The 25,224-nt window shown below is 48.1% G+C and overlaps 1 protein-coding gene across 1 annotated transcript in view; it reads right to left on the bottom strand.

Annotated features, from left to right (window-relative positions):
- The window catches only part of wdr11 (WD repeat domain 11), a 122,259-nt gene extending 100,275 nt beyond the window's left edge, over nucleotides 1-21,984 (bottom strand). Inside the window, exon 1 of the mRNA XM_085994549.1 lies at nucleotides 21,662-21,984. Coding sequence (XP_085850675.1) covers nucleotides 21,662-21,885 — 224 coding nt within the window. The 5' untranslated portion in view covers nucleotides 21,886-21,984. The remainder of the gene's footprint in view (nucleotides 1-21,661) is intronic.
- Between the last annotated feature and the right edge of the window lie 3,240 nt (nucleotides 21,985-25,224).

The following is a 25,224-nucleotide window of genomic DNA, read 5'->3' as shown; positions in this document are numbered from 1 at the left end:
TTTTTTGTCTGAGTTTCTGCATTTTGTGATACATAAATCATGCTGTTAAAAATGAATTGCAAAAATAACAGCAAAATGACTATTTTCAAAGGATAAATGTCATCCCAGTTTATAAAGACCACAAAACCTGGACAGCAGTGTTTTAACTCTACATTCATTTTTGCAAATACTGTAATCGTTCCACCATTGGCAGCCGTGCCTTCAGCTGCCAAGGCCCTAAGCTCTGGAATTCCTTCCCTAAACTACTCTCTAATTCAAATTCAAATCGCTTTATTGGCATGATAAGGTACATCTTATGTTGCCAAAGCATCAAAATACATTTATGGTTGAACACATAAACGCAGTTCTATTCATACATTGTATAAACAGGTATATCCCCGAGTGTATAAATATACATTCGCATTTTTTATATATACTCTTTTCTTAGTTTACTGGTCGTCCCTCTGTTCATGGCAAGCTGTAACATAGTGTGCCGCCAGTGTTACACAGCTTCTCTCTTCTCCCAGTAGGTATGGGAGTTTTTGGTTGTCATTCAGATTTCTGAATTCAGGGCATATTTGTGAGAATTTTTGGTACTCTCTTTCCTCCTTTAAGACGCTCCTTAAAACCTCTCTCTTTGACCAAGCTTTTGGTGGTAGAGAGAAAATGGGGAATTACACATCTGACATCGGTAGTGGGGAAAATGCTAGAGTCCATTATAAAAGATGTAATAGCAGAGCACTTGGAAAACAGTGACAGGATCGGACAAAGTCAACGTGGATTTACAAAAGGTAAATCGTGCTTGACTGGTCTGCTGGAGCTTTTTTGAGGGTGTGACTGGTAGAGTGGATGGGGGGAGAACCAGTGGATGTGGTGTATTTGGACTTTCAAAAGGCTTTCGATAAGGTCCCGCATGAGAGATTAGCGTGTAAAGTTGGGGCACGTGGGATTGGGGGCGGGGTATTGACTTGGATAGAGAACTGGTTGGCAGACAGAGAGCAAGGGGTTGGAATAAACGGGTCTTTTTCCGAGTGGCAGGCAGTGACTGGTGGGGTACCACAGGGATCGGTCCTTGGACCCCAGCTATTCACAATATATATATTAATGATCTAGACAAGGGAGCTGGATATAATATCTCCAAGTTTGCAGACGACACAAAGCTGGGTGGTCGTGTGTGCTGTGAGGAGGATGCCGAGAAACTCCAGGATGGTTTGGACAGGTTGGGTGATTGGGCAGAGGCATGGCGGATGCAATATAACGTGGATAAATGCGAGGTTATCCACTTTGGTGTCAGAGACAGGAAGGCAGATTATTGTCTGAATGGCAATAGATTGGGAGAAGGGGAAGTGCAACAAGACCTGGGTATCCTTGTGCACCAGTCGCTGAAGGTAAGCATGCAGGTGCAGCAGGCGGTTAAGAAGGCAAATGGTATGTTGGCCTTCGTAGCGAGAAGGTTTGAGTACAGGAACAAGGATGTCTTGCTGCAGTTGTACAGGGCCTTGGTGAGACCACATCTTGAGTACTGTGTGCAGTTTTGGTCGCCTTATCGGAGGAAGGATGTTCTTGCCATGGAAGGAGTTCAGTGAAGATTCACCAGGCTGATACCTGGGATGGTAGGAATAATGTATGAGGAGAGATTGGGTCGATTGGGCTTATACTCGCTGGAGTTTAGAAGAATGAGAGGGGATCTCATTGAAACTTATAAAATTCTGACAGGGCCGGACAGACTAGATGCAGGAAGGATGTTCCCGATGGTCGGGGAGTCCAGAACCAGGGGTCACAGTCTAAGGATAAGGGGTAAGCCATTTAGGACAGAAAGCAGGAGGAATTTCTTCATCCAGAGAGTGGTGAACCTGTGGAATTCTCTACCACAGAAGGCAGTAGAGGCCATTTCATTAAATATATTCATGAAGGAGTTGGATATATTTCTTCAGGCTAAAGGGATCAAGGGATATGGGGAGAAAGCAGGGACAGAGTACTGAATTTGGATGATCAGCCATGATCGCATTGAATGGCAGAGCAGACTCGAGGGGCCGAATGGCCTACTCCTGCTCCTATCTTCTAGGTTTCTATGTCATCTGCCCTAATATCTCATGTGGCTCGGTGTCAAATTTTGTTTTATAACACTCCTGTGAAGCCTCAAAGCCTCCTTGAAAAAGTGTAACATCCCCACCGACATCTGGGAATCCCTGGTCCAAAACCGCACAAAGTGGAGGAGAAGCATCCGGGAAGGTGCCGAACACCTCGAGTCTCTTCGCCGGGAGCAAGCGGAAGCCAAGCGCAGGCAGCGCAAGGAGCGCACGTCAACCCAAGCACCCCACCCACCCGCCCCTTCAACCACCGTCTGCCCCACCTGCGACAGAGACTGTAGGTCCCGCATTGGACTCATCAGTCACCTGAGAACTCATTTTTAATGTGGAAGCAAGTCATCCTCGGTTCCGAGGGACTGCCTAAGAAGAAGTGGTGCCTTGGAACGTTCTACTACATTAAAGGCACTATATAAATACAAGTTGTTGTTGTTGTTATGTGGGCAGTGTGTTGAAAGCAAGAAAGGTCCAAATAAAATTTTCTACTCTTGATAACTGGTGACAGCATCTAATATTCTCTAGTCAGGTAAAGTACTGCACAGACTGTGGAATGATATAAACATTCTTAAGCGTCCTCTGCACCAACCAAACTGCCTGAACAACAAAGTCCAAATTAGACCAATGCAATATATCCAGTTCTACATTCATTAACCTTATAGCCCCCTTTGCAGCAACAATTAGTTACAAATGGGTTAGCAGTTTTATAATACGGCCTCACTTCTGGGTTGGGAACTAAATAGTTAGCAGCCAAGCGAATTTCACTTAGGAATCCAACAGCTTTCAAAATGAGAAGATTTCTGTCTTCCCCATCTGTCCTGAACTTGAACACAGTTACCAAATGGGAAGGCAGCATTTTATCTCCCCATGTTAAGCTACCTTTTGTGAAAGATTCTTTTTCATATTAAAAGGCATCACATCGAAGTAAAAGTCAAACGGAATACATTTTCCATCAGCAGCACATATAATCTAAATGCTGCATTCACAATAAACCTTGTTCATTTCATGGAGCCTACAACTCATTCAGATAAAATTATCCTGTGTTGATAGAAACAACAGTGCCTGGAGTGTCTAAAATGCGATTTCAACACAGCGGTCGGTGCACTAAAAGTCAATCCATTCCGTTAGAAAAAGGAACCCAAGAACATGGCATAATGCAGCTACTCATTTATATTGTGCAGAAAAAGTTTAAAACACTGAGCAAACTCATCTTCAATGTGCATCCTCTTTGTTTAGCCATACTGTATTGCTTCCATAAGAGTCTTATATTAAAAATATATTTATTGCGCTTCCAGTGATGTCTATTTTTGTCTTTTTTCCTGATCCCTAGAGGGTAAGCAAGCACCAAGCAAAATTGCCACTAATTTGGCATCTCACATATGGGGAAGGTCGCATGGGAACAGAAGTAGTACCGTACTGGTGCAGTAAGGAATGCATTTCGAAAGTTGGGTCAAGGCACATTCTTGGAGCAGAGCAGATGATCTTTTCCCAGCATCTAACCCATGCTGTAACTGACCTTAAAGTGCTTGATGGTCAAATTTCCCAGCATTACGTAAGAAGAGCGAGCAGGAGTGGGCCATACGGCCCCTCGAGCCTGCTCCGCCATTCAGTAAGATCATGGCTGATCATCGACCTCAACTCCACTTTCCCGCCCGGTCTCCATATCCCTTGATTCCCCTAGAGTCCAAAAATCTATCTCTCTTAGCCTTGAATATACTCAAAGACTCAGCATCCACAGCCCTTTGGGGCGGAGAATTCCAAAGATTCACAACCCTCTGAGTGAAGAAATTCCTCCTCATCTCGGTCTTAAATGGCCTACCCCTTATCCTGAGACTATACCCCTAGTTCTAGACACTCCAGCCAGGGGAAACAACCTCTCAGCATCTACCCTATCAATCCCCCTCAGAATCTTGTATGTTTCAATGCGATCACCTCTCATTCTTCTAAACTCCAGAGAGTATAGGCCCAATCTACTCAATCTCTCCTCATAGGACAGCCCTCTCATCCCAGGAATCAATCTAGTGAACCTTTGTGGCACCGCCTCCAAGGGAAGTATATCCTTCCTTAGATAAGGAGACCAAAACTGTGCCCAGTACTCCAGGTGTGGTCTCACCAAGGCCCTGTACAATTGTAGCAAGACTTCCTTACTCTTATACTCCAACCCCCTTGTAATAAAGGCCAACATGCCATTTGCCTTCCTTATTGCTTGCTGTACCTGCATGCTAGCTTTCTGTGTTTCTTGCACGAGGACACCCAAATCTCTCTGAACACCAACATTTGAAAGTTTCTCACCATTTAAAAAATATTCTGTTTTTCTATTCTTCCTACCAAAGTGAGTAACCTCACATTTCCCTATATTATACTCCATATGCCACCTTACTGCCCACTCACTTAGTCTATCTATATCGCTTTGCAGACTCTGTGTTCTCCTCACAGCTTACTGTCCCACCTAGCTTTGTATTATCAGCAAACTTGGATACATTACACTCGGTCCCTTCATCTAGGTCATTAATATAGATTGTAAATAGCTGAGGCTCCAACACTGATCCTTGTGGCACCCCACTAGTTACAGCCTGCCAACTTGAAAAAGATCCATTTATCCCTACTCTCTGTTTTCTGTCCGTTAACCAATCCTCTGTCCATGCTACTATATTACCCCCAACCCCATGAGCCCTAATCTTCTGTAATAACCTTTTATGTGGCACCTTATCAAATGCCTTTTGGAAATCCAAATATACTACATCTACTGGTTCCCCTTTATCTACCCTGCTAGTTACATCCTCAAAAAACTTGAATAAATTTGTCAAACACGATTTCCTTTTCATAAAACCATGTTGACTCTGCCTAATCATGTTATGATTTTCTAAGTGACTTGATACCACTTCCTTAACAATGGATTCCAGCATTTTCCCCGACGACTGATGTCAGGCTAACTGGCCTGAAGTTCCCTATTTTTTCTCTCCCTCCTTTCTTGAATAGCGGTGTTACATTTGCGACCTTCCAATCCGCTGGGCCTCTCCAGAATCTAGGGAATTTTGGGAGATCAAAACCAATGCATCCACTATCTGGGATTATGATCCCAGTCACGATAAGCATAAACAAACATTCACCTAAAAGAACTCCTTTCCTGTGGAGGAAATGATTGATCTCCACTTTCTACCTTCCTTTGATAGCATAACCAAAAATCAGTACTTCCTGCTTGAAATTACCAGAGGAATTAAGCTTCACAGTGAGGGAGCTGAATTAACACTGGTACAAATTATTCACCTCGCATTCATTAGGTTCAAAAACTCCTCCAACTTATTACCTAAGGACATCTGCAATCACCAATTAACAAAAAAAACAGAAGTAAATGGCTATTATATTTTTATTACCATTTCACTTTTAAACAGTATGAATGGCAACAGTTTCTCTTTAAAAGAAGACACCTTACCATCAGCATTCATTTTTAAAATTGTTCTTTTTCATGCTGAGAATAAGCAATGAGCACTGGTGACATGGGAAAGAAAATAACTGGGGTATAAATAAGGTCTTGTGCAGTAGCGCAAAATAGGCGCTATCACTCCACCCAATTTTCTCTTCCATGTCTTCAACAGAAAAGAAAATCGGGCGGAATGCAAAACAGGCTGCTGATCGGTGTTCCTCCAACTCTGGACTCTTGTGCATCCCTGACTCCTTTTACCCCACCATTGGTGACGAGGTCCCAAGTTCTGAAATTCCCTTCCTAAATCCATCTGCCTCACCGCCTTCTCTCTTCTTTTAAGCCCCTACGTAGAACCCACCTCTTTGACCAAGCTTTTAGTCGCCTCTCCCAATATCTCCTTTGAAGGCTCGGCGCCGATTTTAGTCAGATTTTTTTTCCATTCTCGGGAAATGGGGGTCAGTGGCAAGGCCAGCATTTATTGCCCATTCCTGAATGCCCTCGAGAAGGTGTTAGTGGGCCTTCTTCTTGAACCGCTGCAGTCCATGCACTCACACAATGCTGTTAGGTAGGGAGTTCCAGGATTTTTACCCAGTGCGATGAAGGAACAGCAATATATGTCCACGTCGGGATGGTGTGTGACTTGAAGGGGGACTTGGAGGTGATTTTGTTTCCATGCACCTGCTGCCCTAGAAGCCTTGGCGAGTTGCTGCAGTGCATTCTACAGTTAATACACACTGCAGCCATGGTTCGCCGATGGTGGAGGGAATGGTTGTTTAAGCTGGTGGATGGGATGCTGATCAAAAGGGACTCCTTTGTCCTGAATGATGTCGTGATTCTTGAGTGTTGTTGAAGCTCCACCCATCCAGGCAAGTGGCGAGTATTCCATCACACACCTACTTGTGCTGTGTAGGTGGTGGAGAGGCTTTGAGGAATCAGGAGGTGAGCCACTCACTGCAGAATACTCAGCCTCTGATCTGCTCTAGTAGCTACGGCATTTATGTGGCTGGTCCATTTGCGTTTCTGGTCAAAGATGATCTCCAGGATGTTGATAGTGAGGGATTCGACGATGGTAATGCCAGTGAATGTTAAGGGGAGGTGTTAAGAACCTAAGAACATAAGAAATAGGAGCAGAACTAGGCCATTCGGCTCCTCGAGCCTACTCCGCAGTTCAATAAGATCATGGCTGATCTGCAACCTCAACTCCACCTTCCCACACTATCCCCGTATTCTTGGTTCCCTTAGCATCCAAAAATCTATCAAGCTCTGTCTTGAATATACTCACGCCTGAGCATCCACAGCCCCCTGGAGTAGAGAATTACAAAGATTCACAACCCTTTGAGTGAAAAAAATTCTCCTCATCTTAGTCCTAAATGGCCAACCCCTTATTCTGAGACGGTGACCCCTAGTTCTAAACTCCCCAGCCAGGGGAAACGTCCTCCCAGCATCTACCCTGTCAAGACCCTTAAGAATTTTATACGTTTCAATTAGATCACCTCTCATTCTACTAAGCTCTAGGGAATATAGGCCTAGTCTACACAATCTCTGCTCATAGGACAACCGCACCCGCCCCCCCCATCCCAAGAATCAGTCTAGTGAGCCGTTGTTGCACTCCATCTAAGGCAAGTATATCCTTCTTTAGGTAAGACGACGAAAGCTGTGCACAATACCCCAAGTGTGGTCTCACCAAGGCCCTATATAATTACAGTAACACTTCTTTACTCTTGTACTTTAGTCCATTTATAATAAAGGCAAATATACCATTTGCTTTCCTAATTACTTGTGGTACCTGCATGTTAACTTTCAATGATTCGTGTACAAGGATACCAAGGTCCCTCTGATTACCAACATTCCCCAATCTCTCACCATTTAAAAATATTCTGCTTTTCTATTTTTCCTACCAAAGTGGACAACATCACTTTTTTTTTTTATTCGTTCATGGGATGTGGGCGTTGCTGGCAAGGCCAGCATTTATTGCCCATCCCTAATTGCCCTTGAGAAGGTAGTGGAGAGCCGCCTTCCTGAACCGCTGCAATCCGTGTGGTGCAGGTACTCCCAGTGCTGTTAGGGAGGGAGTTCCAGGATTTTGACCCAACGACGATGAAGGAACGGCGATATACTTCCAAGTTAGGATGGTGTGTGACTTGAAGGAGAACTTAGTTGGTGGTGTTCCCATGCGCCTGCTGCCCTTGTCCTTCTGGGCAGTAGAGGTCGTGGGTTTGGGAGGTGCTGCCGAAGAAGCCTTGGCGAGTTGCTGCAGTGCATCTTGTAGATGGTACACACTGCAGCTACGATACGCCGGTGGTGGGGAGTGAATGTTTAAGATGCTGGATGGGATGCCAATCAAGCGGACTGCTTTGTCTTGGATGGTGTCGAGCTTCTTGAGTGCTGTTGGAGCTGCACTCATCCAAACAAGTGGAGAGTATTCCATCACACTTCTGACTTGTGCCTTGTAGATGATGGAAAGGCTTTGGGGAGTCAGAAGATGAGACACTCGCCACAGAATACCCAGCCTCTGACCGGTTCTTGTTGCCACAGTATTTATGTGGCTGGTCCAGTTAAGTTTCTGGCCAATGGCGACCCCCCCAGGATATTGATGGTGGGAGATTTGGTGATGGTAATGCCAATGAATTTTAAGGGGCGGTGGTTAGATGCTCGCTTGTTGGAGATAGTCATTGCCTGGCACTTCTGTGGCGCGAATGTTACCTGCCACTTATCAGCCCAAGCCTGAATGTCATCCAGATCTTGCTGCATGCGGGCATGGACTGCTTCATTATCTGAGGAGTTGCAAATGGCACTGAACACTGTGCAGTCATCAGCGAATGTCCCCACTTCTGACCTTATGATGGAGGGAAGGTCACTGATGAAGCAGCTGAAGATGGTTGGGTCTAGGACACCACTGTGGTAAACCACTTTTATCGTTCACTATCGTTACACTATAGTTATCACTGTTATATCGTTACTCTATGGTTATCACTGTTCACACTGTTGTATCACTATACGAGGTCGCCTCTTGTCACGCTGCTATACCTGGGCTGACCACTGCTGACTCCGCCCATGACTCCACCTACCTGCCCAGGTATAAAGGTAGTCGACTGGCTGGCATTCCTCCTTGTTGTATCCGATCACCCACGAGGGTGGGCTCTGTTATTTAGCTAATAAAAACCTATAGTTACTTTCTTAACTCGTCGCTTTTCATTGGATGAATTGATAGGTATATCAATTTTATTGGCTAAATTTTAAAATGTCGACACCGGAGCAGTCAAGCGACCAGCCAGACGCCCAGCTACAACAGCCACAGCAGCCGGCCTGGCTGCGAGCCCTCAGACCACCGTACCTGGATCTAAACCCACAGGCAGCAAACTCAGCCCTCGACTTCGAACACTGGCTGAGCTGCTTCGAAGCCTACCTGGGAGAATCCAGCGTGCCTCAGAAATCCATGCTAAGAGTTCTGAACGTCCAAGTGAGCCCTAAAGTATTCGCACTCATCCGGGACCTTAAAACATACGAAGACGCCATCAACCGGCTGAAAAGACAGTACCAAACCCCGGTAAATTCCATGTATGCCAGACACCTCCTAAGATCCCGCCCGCAACAGCCAGGAGAGCCCGAGGAGGAATTTTTACGGGTGCTACAAGCACTCGGCAGAGACTGTAACTTTAAAGCGGTAACGGCGGCAGAAAATACTGAAGACAATGTCCGCGATGCCTTCGTGAAAGGCCTGCGGTCCGACTACTCACGGCAAAGACTACTGGAAGCAAGGGACCTCGACCTGGACAAAGCTGCAGCCCTAGCTCTCTCTCTAGAGGTGGCCCATCGGGACCTCGAGGCATACTCAAGGTACTGTAACTCGCGACCCTGGGACTTGGGACCGACCCCGACACCCCCCGCAGCAACCCCCCTGGGACCTACCTCAGCGTCGGCGTCCCGGACCCGATCGAGACCGCCACCCCCGGTACCGGCTCCGACATCGGACCCCCGCGATCGGGCCGCCGGCTGCTTCTTCTGCGGCCAGGTGAAACACCCGAGGTCGCGCTGCCCAGCCAGGAACTCTACCTGCTCAACCTGCATGAAGAAAGGCCACTTCGCTAAGGCCTGCAGAGGTGGATCATCAGAGGCCAGCAGTGCCTCATGCGAGCTGTGGGGGCGGCCATCTTCCTTCAAGGCAACAGAGGCCAGCATCCCCACATGTGAGTCATGGGGGCGGCCATCTTTGATACAGGCAACCGACAGCAGCAGTGCCTCATGTGAGTTATGGGGGCAGCCATCTTCTCCGCCATTTTGTCCAACCTCGTGGGAGACGCCATTTTACCCACCACGCCCGACCGCCACCGTGCCTCTAGACCCGACTACCGCCTCAACCGCAGACTACAACAACTCGCTCAGCTATACACTAGCCTCCGTCACACTGGACCAGGCCCGCCCGCATCACCTGTCCAAGTCGATGATGGACATCAAAGTAAACGGCCACGCCACGACCTGCCTGTTCGACAGCGGAAGCACGGAGAGCTTCATCCACCCAGACACGGTGAGCCACTACTCCCTCCCTGTCCTGCCAACGCGCAACCGGATCTCGATGGCATCGAGGTCACACGCCACAGACATCAGCGGCTACTGTGTTGTGACCCTGTCGGTTAAGGGTACGGAGTATAAAAATTTTAAACTCCTCGTCCTGCCCCAGCTATGCGCTGCCGTCCTACTAGGCCTAGACTTCCAATCCCACCTCCAAAGCGTCACGCTAGCATACGGCGGACCCCTCCCCCCACTCACAGTCGCCAACCAGCAGATTTTAAACCGCCCACCGCGTAACACCTGCGGCCTATCCACCCTCAAGGTCCCGCCACCTTCCCTGTTCGCTAACCTCACCCCCGACTGCAAACCCGTCGCTACCAAGAGCAGGCGGTACAGCGCCGGGGACAGAGCTTTCATTAGCTCTGAGGTGCAGCGTCTCCTGAAGGAGGGCATCATCGAGGGGAGCACCAGCCCCTGGCGTGCCCAGGTCGTGGTCGTTAAGACCGGCAATAAAAACCGCCTGGTCATCGACTACAGCCAGACCATAAACAGGTACACCCAGCTGGACGCATACCCCCTTCCCCGCATATCTGATATGGTCAATCAGATTGCGCAGTACCGGGTATTCTCCACCATCGACCTTAAGTCGGCCTATCACCAACTCCCTATCCGCCCTGAGGACCGCCAGTATACAGCCTTCGAGGCGAACGGCCGCCTCTACCACTTCCTTAGGGTTCCCTTCGGCGTCACCAACGGGGTTTCGGTCTTCCAAAGGGAGATGGACCGGATGGTTGACCAGAACGGGCTGCACGCCACGTTCCCCTATCTAGATAACATCACCATCTGCGGCCGCAACCGGCAGGGCCACAATGTTAATCTGGAGAGATTCCTCCGTACGGCCCAACGGCTGAACCTCACCTACAATAAGGATAAATGTGTGTTTAACACCTCGCGCCTTGCCATCCTCGGCTGTGTAGTAGAGAACGGAGTCATCGGCCCCGACCCCGAAAGAATGCACCCCCTCATGGAGCTACCCCTCCCCCACTGTCCAAAGGCACTGAAGAGAACCCTGGGGCTATTCGCCTACTATGCCCAATGGGTGCCCAATTATGCGGACAAAGCCAGACCCCTCATGAAGTCGACATCCTTCCCCCTTACGGAGGAAGCGTGCGCAGCCTTCTCCCTCATTAAGGGAGACATTGCCAAGGCCACTATGCACGCAGTGGATGAGTCCATCCCCTTCCAAGTCGAGAGCGATGCATCCGACTTCGCCCTAGCCGCCACCCTTAACCAGGAGGGGAGACCGGTGGCCTTCTTCTCAAGGACCCTACAGGGCCCTGAGATCCGACACTCGTCGGTCGAGAAGGAGGCCCAGGCGATTGTGGAGGCGGTACGACGCTGGAGGCACTACCTGGCAGGCAAACGATTTACCCTCCTTACCGACCAACGTTCGGTCGCTTTTATGTTTAATAACAAGCTGAGGGGCAAAATCAAGAATGACAAGATCTTGAGGTGGAGAATCGAGCTCTCCACCTACGATTATGATATCTTGTACCGGCCAGGTAAGCTGAACGAACCCCCCCGATGCTCTGTCACGAATTACATGCGCCAGCGCGCAAAGTGATAGACTTCAGACCCTCCACAACGACCTCTGCCACCCCGGGGTCACCAGACTTTACCACTTCATTAAGGCCCGCAACCTGCCCTACTCCATCGAGGAGGTCAGGACCATGACCAGGAACTGCCAGACCTGTGCCGAGTGCAAACCGCACTTCTTTAGGCCGGACAGAGCAAGCCTGATCAAGGCCACCCGCCCCTTCGAGCGCCTGAGCATCGACTTTAAGGGGCCCCTCCCATCCTCTGACCGTAATGTGTACTTCCTCAACATTGTTGATGAGTACTCCCGTTTCCCCTTTGCCTTCCCCTGCCCAGACATGACCAGTACCACGGTCATTAAATGCCTGAACGACCTCTTCGCCTTGTTCGGGTTCCCAAACTATATACATAGTGACCGGGGCTCCTCCTTCATGAGCGAGGAACTCCGTCAGTTCCTACTAGCGAGAGGTATTGCTGCAAGCAGGACCACCAGCTACAACCCCCGAGGGAACGGCCAGGTAGAAAGAGAGAACGCGACGGTATGGAAGGCCGTCCTCTTAGCCTTAAAGTCTAAGGGCCTCCCAACCTCCCGCTGGCAGGAAGTCCTCCCGGCAGCGCTGCATTCCACCCGGTCACTACTTTGCACTGCCATCAACGCCACCCCCCATGAACGAATGTTTGCTTTCCCCAGGAAGTCGACTACGGGAACCACGCTACCAACCTGGCTGACCTCTCCGGGGCCCGTCTTGCTGCGAAAGCACGTGAGGGCCCATAAAACGGACCCCCTGGTCGAGAGGGTGGACCTCCTGCACGCCAACCCCCAGTACGCCTATGTGGCATACACAGACGGGCGGGAGGACACAGTCTCCTTACGAGACCTCGCACCCTCGGGCACTCCGGAGACACCACCTTCACCCCCCCCCACCACCCCCCCAATTCCAGACCAGGTAGACGGCATGCCGGAACCCCACGAGCCTTCGCCGACCACGCAGACACCAGCATTAACACCGGATAATGCAACACCGCCGCTGCGACAATCAGAAAGGCTTACGAGGCCTCCGGACAGACTGACATACCAGAACTGGTAGTACACTTCACCCCGCCGGACTCAAATCTAAACAAGGGGTGAATGTGGTAAACCACTTTTATCGTTCACTATAGTTATCACTGTTATATCGTTACTCTATGGTTATCACTGTTCACACTGTTGTATCACTATACGAGGTCGCCTCTTGTCACGCTGCTATACCTGGGCTGACCACTGCTGACTCCGCCCATGACTCCACCTACCTGCCCAGGTATAAAGGTAGTCGACTGGCTGGCATTCCTCCTTGTTGTATCCGATCACCCACGAGGGTGGGCTCTGTTATTTAGCCAATAAAAACCTATAGTTACTTTCTTAACTCGTCGCTTTTCATTGGATGAATTGATAGGTATATCAACCACCCCGAGGAACTCCTGCAGCAATGTCCCGGGGCTGAGATGAATGACCCCCAACCAACACAAGCATCTTCTTTGTGCTAGGTATGACTTCAGCCAGTGGAGAGTTTCTCCCCCCCCCCCCCCCCCCAATTCCCACTGACTTCAGTATTACTAGGGCTCCTTGATGACACGCTCGATCAAATGCTGCCTTGAAGTCCAGGACAGTCATTCTCACCTCACCTCTGGAATTCAATTCCTTTGTCCATGTTTGGACCAAGGCTGTAATGAGGTCTGGAGCCGAGTGGTCCTGGCAGAATTCAAACTGGGCATCAGTGAGCAGGTTATTGGCGAGTAAGTGCCGCTTAATAGCACTGTCGATGACACCTTCCATCACTTTGTTGATGATTGAGAATAGACTGATGGGGCAGTAATTGGTCAGATTGGATTTGTCCTGCTTTTTGTGGACAGGACATACCTGGACAGTTTTCCACGTTGTCAGATAGATACCAGTGTTATAGCTGTACTGGAACAGCTTGGCTAGAGGTGTGGCTAGTTCTGGAGCACAAGTCTTCAGTACGACAGCCGGGATGTTGTCGGGACCCATAGCCTTTGCTGTAACCGGTGCACTCAGCAGTTTCTTGATATCACGTGGAATGAATCGAATAGGCTGACGACTGGCTTCTGTGGTGGTGTGGAGCTCAGGAGGAGGCCGATATGGATCATCCACTTGGCACTTCTGGCTGAAGATGGTTACAAACGCTTCAGCCTTGTCTTTTGCACTCATATGCTGGGCTCCACCATCATTGAGGATGGGGATATTCATGGAGCCTCCTCCCCCCGTTAGTTGTTTAATGGTCCACCACCATTCACGACTGGATGTGGCAGGACTGTAGAGCTTTGATCTGATCCGTTGATTGTGGGATCGCTTAGCCCTGTCTATAGCATGCTGCTTCCGCTTTTTAGCATGCATGTGTTGCAGCTTCCCCAGGTTGGCACTGCATTATTAGGTACGCCTGGTGCTGCTCCTGGCATGCTCTTCTACACTCCTTATTGAACCAGGGTTGGTCGTCTTGCTTGATGGTAATGGTAGAGTGGGGGATATGCCAGCCCATGAGGTTACAGATTGTGGCGGAATACAATTCTGCTGCTGCTGAGAGCCCACAGTGCCTCATGGATGCCCAGTTTTGAGCAACTAGATCTGTTCTGCATCTATCCCATTTAACACAATGGTAGTGCCACACAACACGATGGATGGTTTCCTCAGTGTGAAGATGGGACTTCGTCTCCACAATGACCGTCATGGACAGAGGCATCTGCGACAGGTAGATTGGCGAGGACGAGGTCAAGTAGGTTTTTTCCCTTGTGTTGGTTCTTTCACCACCTGTCGCAGGCCCAGACTGGCAGCTCTGTCCTTCAGGACTCGGCCAGCTCAGTCAGTAGTGGTGCTACCGAGCCACTCTTTGAAGTCCCCCACCCAGAATACATTCTGCGCCCATGCTTCTTCCAAGTGGTGTTCGACATGGAGGAGTACTGAGTCATCAGCTGAGGGAGGTAGGTGGTAATCAGCAGGTTTCCTTGCCCATGAGACTTCATGGGGTCCGGAGTCAATGTTGAGGACTCCCAGGGCCACTCCTTCCCGTCGGTATACCACTGTGCCGCCCACCCCTGCCGGTGGGCCAGGACATACCCAGTGATGGTGATGGAGGAGTTTGGGACATTGGCTGAAAGGTATGATTCTGTGAGTATGTTGCTTGACTAGTCTGTGGGTCAGCTCTCCCAATTTTGGCACAAGTCCCCAGATGTTTTTTTTTATTCGTATATGGGATGAGGGCATCACTGGAAGGCCAGCATTTATTGCCCATCCCTAATTGTCCTTGAGAAGGTGGTGGTGAGCCGCCTTCTTGAACCGCTGCAGTCCGTGTGGTGAAGGTACTCCCACAGTGCTGTTAGGTAGGGAGTTCCAGGATTTTGACCCAGCGACAATGAAGGATCGGCGATATACTAAGTCAGGATGGTGTGTAACTTGGAGGTGGTGGTGTTCCCATGTGCCTGCTGCCCTTGTCCTTTTAGGTGGAGGATGTCGCGAGTTTGGGAGGTGCTGCCGAAGAAGCCTTGGCGAGTTGCTGCAGTGCATCTTGTAGATGGAACACACTGCAGCCACGGTACGCCGGTGGTGGAGGGAGTGAATGTTTAAGGTGGTGGATGGTGTTCCTATCAAGCGGGCTGCTTTGTCCTGGATGGTGTCGAGCCATCTTGAGTGTTGTTGGAGCTGCACTCATCCAGGCAAGTGGAGTATTCCATCGCACTCCTTACTTGTGCCTTGTAGATGGTGGAAAGGCTTTGGGGAGTCAAGAGGTGAGACACTCGCCGCAGAATACCCAGCCTCTGACCTGCTCTTGTTCCCACAGTATTTATGTGGCTGGTCCAGTTAAGTTTCTGTTCAATGGTGACCCCCAGGATGTTGATGGTGGGGGATTCAGCGATGTTAATACCGTTGAATGTCAAGGGGAGGTGGTTAGACTCTCGCTTGTTGGAGATTGTCATTGCCTGGCACTTCTGTGGCACGAATGTTACCTGCCACTTATCAGCCCAAGCCTGAACGTCATCCAGGTCTTGTTGCATGCGGGCATGCACTGCTTCATTATCTGAGGAGTTGTGAATGCTGCTGAACTCTGCAGTCATCAGTGAACATCCCCATTTCTGACCTTATGTTGGAGGGAAGGTCATTGATGGATGAAGCAGCTGAAGATGAAGCTGAAGACACTGCCCTGAAGAACTCCTGAAGCAAATTTCTGGGGCTGTGATGATTGACCTTCAACCACCACAACCATCTTCCTTTGTGCTAGGTATGAGTCATAGAGTTATACAGCACAGAAAGAGGCCCTTCGGCCCATCGTGTCTGCGCCGGCCATCAAGCCCCATCTATTCTAATCCCATTTTCCAGCACTTGGTCTGTTGCCTTGTATGCTATGGCGTTTCAAGTGCTCATCTAAATGCTTCTTGAATGTTGTGAGGGTTCCTGCCTCTACCACCCTTTCAGGCAGTGAGTTCCAGATTCCAACCACCCTCTGGGTGAAAATCTTTTTCCTCAAATCCCCTCTAAACCTCCTGCCCTTTACCTTGAAACAATGCCCCCTGGTTATTGACCCCTCTACTAAGGGGAAATGTTCCTTTCTATCTACCCTATCTATGCCCCTCATAATTTTGTACACCTCAATCAGGTCCCCCCCTCAGCCTTCTCTGCTCCAAGGAAAACAACCCCAGCCTGTCCAGTCTCTCTTCATAGCTGAAGCGCTCCAGCCCAGGTAACATCCTGGTGAATCTCCTCTGCACCCTCTCCAATGCAATCACATCCCTCCTATAGTGTGGCGACCAGAACTGCACACAGTATTCCAGCTGTGGCCTAACTAGCATTTTGTACAGCTCCATCATAACCTCCCTGCTCTTATATTCTATGCCTCGGCTAATGAAGGCAAGTACCCCATATGCCTTTTTAACCACCTTATCTACCTGTCCTGCTGCCGTCAGAGATCTATGTACATGCACACCAAGGTCCCTCTGATCCTCTGTCCTTCCTAGGGTCCTACCATTCATTGTTTTATCCCTTGCTTTGTTAGTCCTCCCAAAACACATCACCTCACACTTTTCAGGGTTAAATTCCATTTGCCACTCTTCTGCCATCTAACCAACCCATCTATATCGTCCTGTAGCCTAAGGCTTCCCTCTATGTACATGCACACCAAGGTTCCTCTGTCCTACCATTCATTGTGTATTCCCTTGCCTTGTTAGTCCTCCCAAAATGCATCACCTCACTTTTCAGGGTTAAATTCCATTTGCCACTGTTCTGCCCATCTGACCAACCCGTCTATATCGTCCTGTAGCCTGAGGCTTCCCTCCTTGCTATTTACCACTCCACCAGTTTTCGTGTCATCTGCGAACATACTGATCATACCTCCTACATTCATCTCTAAATCATTAATGTACACTACAAACAGCAGGGGACCCAGCACCGATCCCTGCGGTACACCACTGGACACAGGCTTCCAGTCACAAAAACAACCTTCGACCATCATCCTCTGCCTCCTGCCACTAAGCCAATTTTGGATCCAATGTGCCAAATTGCTCTGGATCCCATGCGGGACTTTGTCAAAAGCCTTACTGAAGTCCATGTAGACTACATCAACTGCACTACCCTCATCCACACACCTAGTCACCCCCTCGAAAAATTCAATCAAATTGGTTAGACATGATCTCCCCCTGACAAAGCTATGCTGACTATCCTTGATTAATCCTTGCCTTTCCAAGTGGCGACTAATTCTGTCCCTCAAACTTTTTTCCAATAATTTCCCTACCACTGATGTTAGGCTCACTGGCCTGTAATTCCCTGGTTTATCCCTACTACCCTTCTTGAATAATGTTACTACGTTAGCTGTTCTCCAGTCCTCTGGCACCTCCCCTGTGGCCAGAGAGGTTCTGAAAATTTGTGTCAGCCAGTGGAGCGCTTCTCCCCCCCGATTCCCATTGACTTCAGTTTTACTAGGGCTCCTTGATGCCAGACTCGGTCAAGTGCTGCCTTGATGTCAAGGGCAGTCACTCTCACCTCACCTCTGGAATTCAGCTCCTTTGTCCATGTTTGGATCAAGGCTATAATGAGGTCAGGAGCTGAATGGTCTTGGCGGAACCCAAACTGGGCATCTGTGAGCAGTTTCTTGGTAAGTGCCGCTTGATAGCACTGTCGATGACACCTTCCATCACTTTGCTGATGATTGAGAGTAGACTGATGGGGTGGTAATTGGCCGGGTTGGATTTGGCCTACTTTTTGTGGACAGGACATAACTGGGCAGTTTTCCACATTGTCGGATAGATGCCAGTGTTGTAACTGTACTGTAACAGCTTGGCTAGAGGCGCAGCTAGTTCTGGAGCACAAGTCTTCAGCACGACAGCGAGGACGATTTTGCATAGTCCACTGGGCTGGGTGTGCTGTTGTCGTGTCCATAGCCAGTGCAGAGGTTGATATCGGGTGGTCCATCCGGTTTTATTATTGTTTTTCGTAGCATTTTTTTAAACCACTCAGTGGCTTGCTAGGCCATTTCAGAGGGCAGTCACAGTCTGGGTCTGGAGTCACATATAGGCAGAGTTCCTTCCCCAAAGGACATTAGTGAACCAGATGGGTTTTTAACGACAATCCAATAGTTTCATGGTCACCATTACTGATACTAGCTTTTTATTCCAGATTTATTTAATTAACTGAATTAAATTCCCCAGTTGCCGTGGTGGGATTTCCAGATCATTAGTCCAGGCCTCTGGATTACTAGTCCACTAACATAGCCACTATGTGACCGTTCCCACGTTATAGTCCTCCACATTATATTGCCTGCCATGTTCTTGCCCACTCACTTAACCTGTCTATATCCCTTTGCAGCCTCTTTGCGTCCTCCTCACAACTTAGGCTCGCGCCTGTTGGAGATAGTCATTGCCTGGCACTTAAGTGGCAAATAACATTTGCACCACACAACAGCCCAAGCTTGGATGTTATCCAAGTCTTGCTGTAGGCAGGCATGGACTGCTTCATTTTCTGAGGAGTTGTGAATGAAGCTGAACACTGTGCAATCATCAGCGAACAGCCCACTTCTGATAGGATGGAGAGGTGGTCATTGATGGAGCAGCTAAAGAGAGTTGGGCCTAGGATGCTGCCCTGAGAAACACTGCAGTGATGTCCTGGGGCTGAAATGATTGGTCCCCAACACCCACAACAATCTTCCTTTGTGCCAGGTATCACTCCAGCCACTCTCTCAGGAGGAGAGCTTTCCCCCTCATCCCCATTAACTTCAGTTTTATTCAGGCCCCTTGGTGACACACTCACTCTAATGCTGCCTTGATCTCAAGGGTAGTCACTCTCACCTCACCTCTGGAATTCAGCTCGTGCCCATGTTTGGACCAAGGCTGCAATCCAGTCTGGAGCCGAGTGGTCCTGGCAGATCCAAAACTGAGCATCGGTTATTGGTGAGGAAGTGCTACTTAATAGCACTGTTGATGACTCCTTCCATCACTTTGCTGATGATGGCGAGTAGGCTGATAGAGTGGTAACTGGCCGGGTTGGATTTGTCCTGCTTTTTGCAAACAGGAACATACCTGGGCAATTTTCCACATTGTCAGATAGATGCTAGTGTTGTAGCTGTACTGGAACAGCTTGGCAAGAGGCGCAGCTAGTTCTGGAGCACAAGTCTTCAGCACGACAGCCAGGATGTTGTAGAGGCCCGCAGCCTTTGCTGTGTCCAGTGCACTCATCTATTTCTCGATATATTACATGGAATGAATCGAATAGGCTGAGGACTAGTATCTGTGATGGTGGGGACGTCAGGAGGAGGCTGGGAAAGGTCATCTGCTTGGCACTTCTGGCTGAAGATGGTTGCAAACCCTTCAGCCTTGTCTTTTGTACTCAGTCATGTATAGGTAAGGACAGCAGCTTTCCTTCCCTAAAGGACATTGTCAATGACAATCCAACATTTTAATGGTCACTTATACTGATACCAGCTCTTTATTCCAGATTTATTTATTTATTTATTTTTAAACTGAATACACCTCTTTGCAGCACCTTGGAGTGTTTTTCTACATTATAAAAAAGATGCTATATAAATGCAAGTTGTCAATGTTTCACGTACCCAGGTTGATCGAAGTGCTTCACACCCAATGAAATACTTTTTGAAGTGCTGTCACTCTTGTAATGTCGGGAAACACGGTAGCCAATTGCACACAGCACGGACCCACAAACAGCAATTAGATAAATAACCAGGAGAGGGTTGATGAGGGTAGTGTGGTTGATGTTGTGTATATGGACTTTCAAAAGGCGTTTGACAAAGTACCATATAATAGACTTGTAAGCAAAATTAAAGCCCGTGGGATTAAACGGACAGTGGCAGCATGGATACGAAATTGGCTAAGGGACAGAAAGCAGAGAGTAGTAGTGAACAGTTGTTTTTCAGGCTAGAGGGAAGTATGCAGTGGTGTTCCCCAGGGGTCAGTAGTGGACCACTGATCTTTTTGATATTACCTGGACTTGTGCATTAGTCCCACTCCCCGGCTCTGTTCCCATAGCCTTGTCATTTCTTTTTCCCTTCATTTAATTTAAATGAAGTTACTGGATAAAGTGGAATTGAACTTCTCTTGTCTAAAAGGGAGAACATTAGCTGCTGAAATAGCCACTTTAATTGCACCTCTTGGCCATTTCTGCAAAGAATTTCACATATGCCTTTTATAATACATAAATGCCGGGACACATCACTTCAAGTATTTATCTAATTCCTTTTTGAAAGTTATTATTGAATCTGCTTCCACCACCCTTCCAGGCAATGCATTCGAGATCACAACAACTCACTGTGTTAAAAGAAAATCCTCATGTCGCCTCTAGTTCTTTTGCCTATCGCCTTAAATCTGTGTCCTCTGGTTGCTGACCTTTCTGCCACTGGAAACAGTTTCTCCTTATTTACTCTATCAAAACCCTTCATGATTTTGAACACCTCTATCAAATCTCCTCTTAACATAGAAACATAGAAGATAGGAGCAGGAGTAGGCCATTCAGCCCTTCGAGCCTGCTCCGCCATTCAATGAGATCATGGCTGATCTAAGGAGAACTACCCCAGCTTCTCCACATAACTGAAGTCCCTCATTCTGCACCCTCTCTAAGGCCTTGGCATCCTTCCTGAAGTGTGGTGCCCAGAACTGAACACAATGCTCCAACTGAGGCCTAACCAGTGTATTATCTGCTCAAAACTATACTTTTCTCAGCAATCAATAAAGAGTGGCCAATCTCTGTGGTACACCTGTCATTCCAGCATTTTTCCAATGGTTGTGTTTTTTCCACAGATCAAAATGATAAATTATAATAGCCATGCATATAAAAAGGAGTTTAATAGTGGATTTAGGTATTTTGAGAAAAAATAAAAGATGGAATTTGCAATCAATTTAAGAGCATTTCTTGCCATTATCTTTAATTTCCCCAGGCTGCATACCTAAGAATATCCTGAAACAGATGTGTGTTCTTATGTAACTGTGATAAAGCTAATAAGTTTTGACAGTTGAATTATGTCTGTATACTCAAGTTTAACAAAAAGCTAGAGGCAAATTGGTACCTGGTTTGCCAAAATATAATTTCTAAACTGCACATAAGCGTGCACTGTGGTGTGGCCCAGCATTTATTGTATTATAAAAAGGCATGTGTGAAATTCTTTGCAGAAATGGCCAAGAGACGCATTTAAAGCAGCGATTTCAGCACCTAATGTTCTCCCTTTTAGGCAAGAGAAGTTCAATTCCACTTTATCCAGCAACTTCATTTAAATTAATTCCCTAGAACATGGACACTTGCCATTTATTACTAGTCCTGGCCGCTGAATGGAGTTTGATTATTGGAGCTTCGGGTTTAACATTCGCTTTTACCAACAAAAAAAATCACTCACTTTACAATACTCTTAAATGACAGTCCCGGCAGAGATCGGCTGTTGGCCTGACAACTAAGGAACCGCCTAAAATAAATAAAGCACTGAAGCTGAATTTTCTGCACAACTTGTATTCCAATGTCACTGTGCTGAGCTGAACCTCAGACACAGGTCAGTCGAAGTGCAAGGCCCAGGGCGCCAGCAGCCTCACTCACCAGTCCACCGCCCCTCGGTTCTGGCCGTTCAAAGTCCCCGTTAAGGTCCTGGCGGAGAGTTTGATATTCACGGTGAACTGCATCATCCTTTTTCTTTTTTTGGAAACCGAACCGTTGCTTCGAGAAAAGATCTCCGCCCTGCAACAGGTCGCCCGTTCCCTCAGGCCGACTCCAACTTCCGGGATTCCATGCCATGTAAACAGGAAGTGACCGGCCCGGCACATTCGCTGCTCCTATCGGGTCCGCTTCCTCCACCGAGCCCGGCCATCCCAGCACTGGCCAGCGGGGAAGAAGGGGCGCTGTTCCCACCACAGAGAATCAGCTCCAGCTCCTGTCCTGCAAACCTTCTGCTGTTATTGGGACGAGGAAGCTTGGAAACTTCATTTAAAAAGTTTATCTTTTAAGAGTTTGCTTCAAAATATTTGCATCACATTCTAAACCCAAACTCTCATAGCTCATAGCTAATGCAGGACTTTGGGGAAGTTGTTTAATATTTACTGTGCAACTGCGAATGGGACAGCAAGTTCAAACTTATTGCAGAGTGATACTGAAAGATACAGACCTCACCTCAGATATATTTGTAATGCTAGTTACTTATCACTTTGCTACATTACAGCAGTGACTACACTTCAAAAGTACTTCAATGGCTGTAAAGCGCTTTGGAACGTCTTGAGGCACTATATAAATGCAAGTCTTTCTTTACAAAACTTGCTTAAAATGCATGTATAGCCTGTTAGATCCATGTATCTTGATGTTGTGTCCTTCAATAATTAGACAAGAGACTGCAGGGAATGATCAACAGGTGTTTACTGAATGAGGGTTACTCTAGAACTAACTATTCAGATCCCTACTCAGGGTTTATATACAGGTGTGGTCACTGCCGGTACTACAGTATACAGGAGCTGTAAAAAGTAGTTCTCCCCTTAATAAAAAAGGTACATACATTACAATTCCTCCCCTTTTAGATTAACAGTACCATAACACTCATTTAACAATTAAATATCAAACTAATTACAATTAACACTTTTAACATGCAACATTAGCTGAAAATAGTCTTATTTATAAATTCAGTCTTTGGGGAGGCTTCCTGATCCTTTCTGGATAGCGCCTTTCCCGAGTGTCTTGCTCTTGGTGCGGAGGCGATTCTGGCCCCGTTGTCGGTTGGTTCATCCGCTTCCGATGCTACTGTTTCTGGGGTAGATGCTACCTGTACGTCGGGTTCATCACCAGGTACGTATGGGGGAGACATGGGGTTGACTCGTTCCTGTGACTCTAGGATCTGGTCAACATGGCATCTCACAATGTTCTCCCCAACATCCACTGTGTCCATTAGTGGCCCCTGCCATGTGCATGTCGTTCCTGGTTGCCATTTCTCTGTTCGGTAGTCGCGGGCCAAGACTGGTTGCCCTACATTGAAGCTCCTTGTCGGCTTCTCATTGATGTGCTGGAATTGCTTATTCTCAACATCTCTTCGTACATTTGGTCTGAGCAAATCCAGACGAGATCTCAACCTTCGGTTAAAGAACATCATGGCTGGGGCCTGGTTGGTGACTGCATGTATCGCATTTCTGTAGGCGAACAGGAAATTGTCCACCTTATGCTGCAGTGGAATGTCGTCATCGCACATGGCCTTTACTGCTTTTTTAAAGGTTTGTACGAACCTCTCAGCCAATCCATTTGTGGCTGGATGATACGGGGCGGATGTGTAATGCCTTACCCCATTCCTTTTCATAAATCTTCGAAACTCTTCGGACACAAACTGTGGTCCGTTATCAGAGCAAATCTGCTCTGGCAAGCCGTTCCTGGCAAATATGGTCCGTAGGACTGCAATAGTTTTCTCCGTGGTGGAGGAGGACATTTTGATCACCTCAGGCCATTTCGAGTGCGCATCCACGGCTATTAAAAACATTGAGTCCATGAATGGACCAGCAAAATCAATATGCACCCGTTGCCATGGAGAGGAGGGCCACTCCCATGGGTGTAGAGGGGCATGTGGTGGTGCATTTTGGAGCTTCTGGCATCCTGAGCAGCTCTTTGTCAGGTCCTCGATTTGCTGATCGATCCCCGGCCACCACACACAAGCCCTAGCAAGGCTTTTCATTTTCACCCCTCCCAGATGACCTTCATGAAGCTCATTGAGCACTCTCTCCCTTAACTTGGGTGGAATTACCACTCGGGATCCACACATCAAGGTCCCCTGGCATACTGACAGCTGTTCTCTTCTGGATGAGAATGCTGGCAACAGTGAGTCGCCATGTGCTGGCCATCCCTTCACCGTCAAATCATATACCCGAGACAGTGTCGGGTCATTTCGGGTCTCCTTCTCTATACCAGCGTTAGTTACTGGCAAGCATTCAATTATAGTCGAATGAAATATTTCGACAGGATCCACTGCTGGTGCTTCCTCCGCAATAGGCAGTGGCAGGCGTGATAGCCCATCAGCGTTTCCATGCTGTTTCGTGCCCTTATACTCGATTTCATATTGGTGCGCCCCTAGAAAAAGGGACCATCTTTGTAGCCGTTGCGCAGTCATCACCGGAACGCCCTTCTTTGGATTAAAGATGGAGACAAGTGGTTGGTGGTCAGTCAGCAAGGTGAACTTCTGCCCGTGCAGATAGTGATTGAACTTTTACACTCCCCACACCAGGCTGAGGGCCTTCCTGTCAATCTGGGCGTAGTTACGCTCGGCTGAGGTTAGTGACCGAGACGCAAAGGCTACTGGCCTCTCCGAGCCGTCCGGGAATTTGTGCGACAGCATCACTCCAATGCCATAGGGTGATGCATCACACGCCAACCGAATTGGTAGTGCTGGGTTGAAATGAGCCAACACCTCTTTTGATGTGATCAATGCTTTGCTCTTCTGGAAAGCTCGTTTACATTTGTCACTCCACTTCCATGGTACCCCCGTTTGCAGTAGGGTGTTCAGTGGGTGTAGTGCGGTAGACAAATTCGGCAAGAACTTATGGTAGTAGTTCACCAGCCCGAGGAATGAACTCAGTTGTGACACATTTTCCGGTGCTGGAGCCTTGACTACTGCCTCAATCTTTTCAGGGAACTTATGTAACCCCTCTTTATCAATAACGTGGCCACAATACGAGATCTGCTTCTGGAAAAACTCGCATTTGTGGCAATTAGCTCGGAGCCCATATTCCTTCAATCTAGTGAGCACCTGCTCCAGGTTGGCGAGGTGATCACTCATTTTCGCCTGTGACCAGGATGTCGTCCAAATAACACTGGGTCCCTGGAATCCCTTGCAGGACTTGTTCCATTGCCCTTTGCCAAATAGCCGGAGCTGATGCTACCCCAAACACCAGCCCGTTGTATTGGTAGAGACCTTTATGGGTGTTGATTGTGAGGTACTGTTTCGATGCTTCTTCTACCTCCATTTGCAGGTACGCCTGGACCAGATCAATCTTAGTGAAGCGTTTCCCTCCAGATAGCAAGGCGAAAATATCTTCAATCCACAGAAGCGGATATTGTACAGTGTGAAGGACTGGGTTCACTGTCACCTTAAAGTCCCCACAGATGCGAACCTTCTTTGGTTCCCCAGGCGTATTACTCAA

Source organism: Somniosus microcephalus, chromosome 8 (assembly GCF_052327205.1).
Source record: "Somniosus microcephalus isolate GS21.2 chromosome 8, FLI_Smic_1.0, whole genome shotgun sequence".
In the NCBI taxonomy this organism is placed as follows: Eukaryota; Metazoa; Chordata; class Chondrichthyes; order Squaliformes; family Somniosidae; genus Somniosus; species Somniosus microcephalus.
Note: the sequence above shows the minus strand (reverse complement) of the source record. Positions and strands in the feature narration are given on the sequence as shown.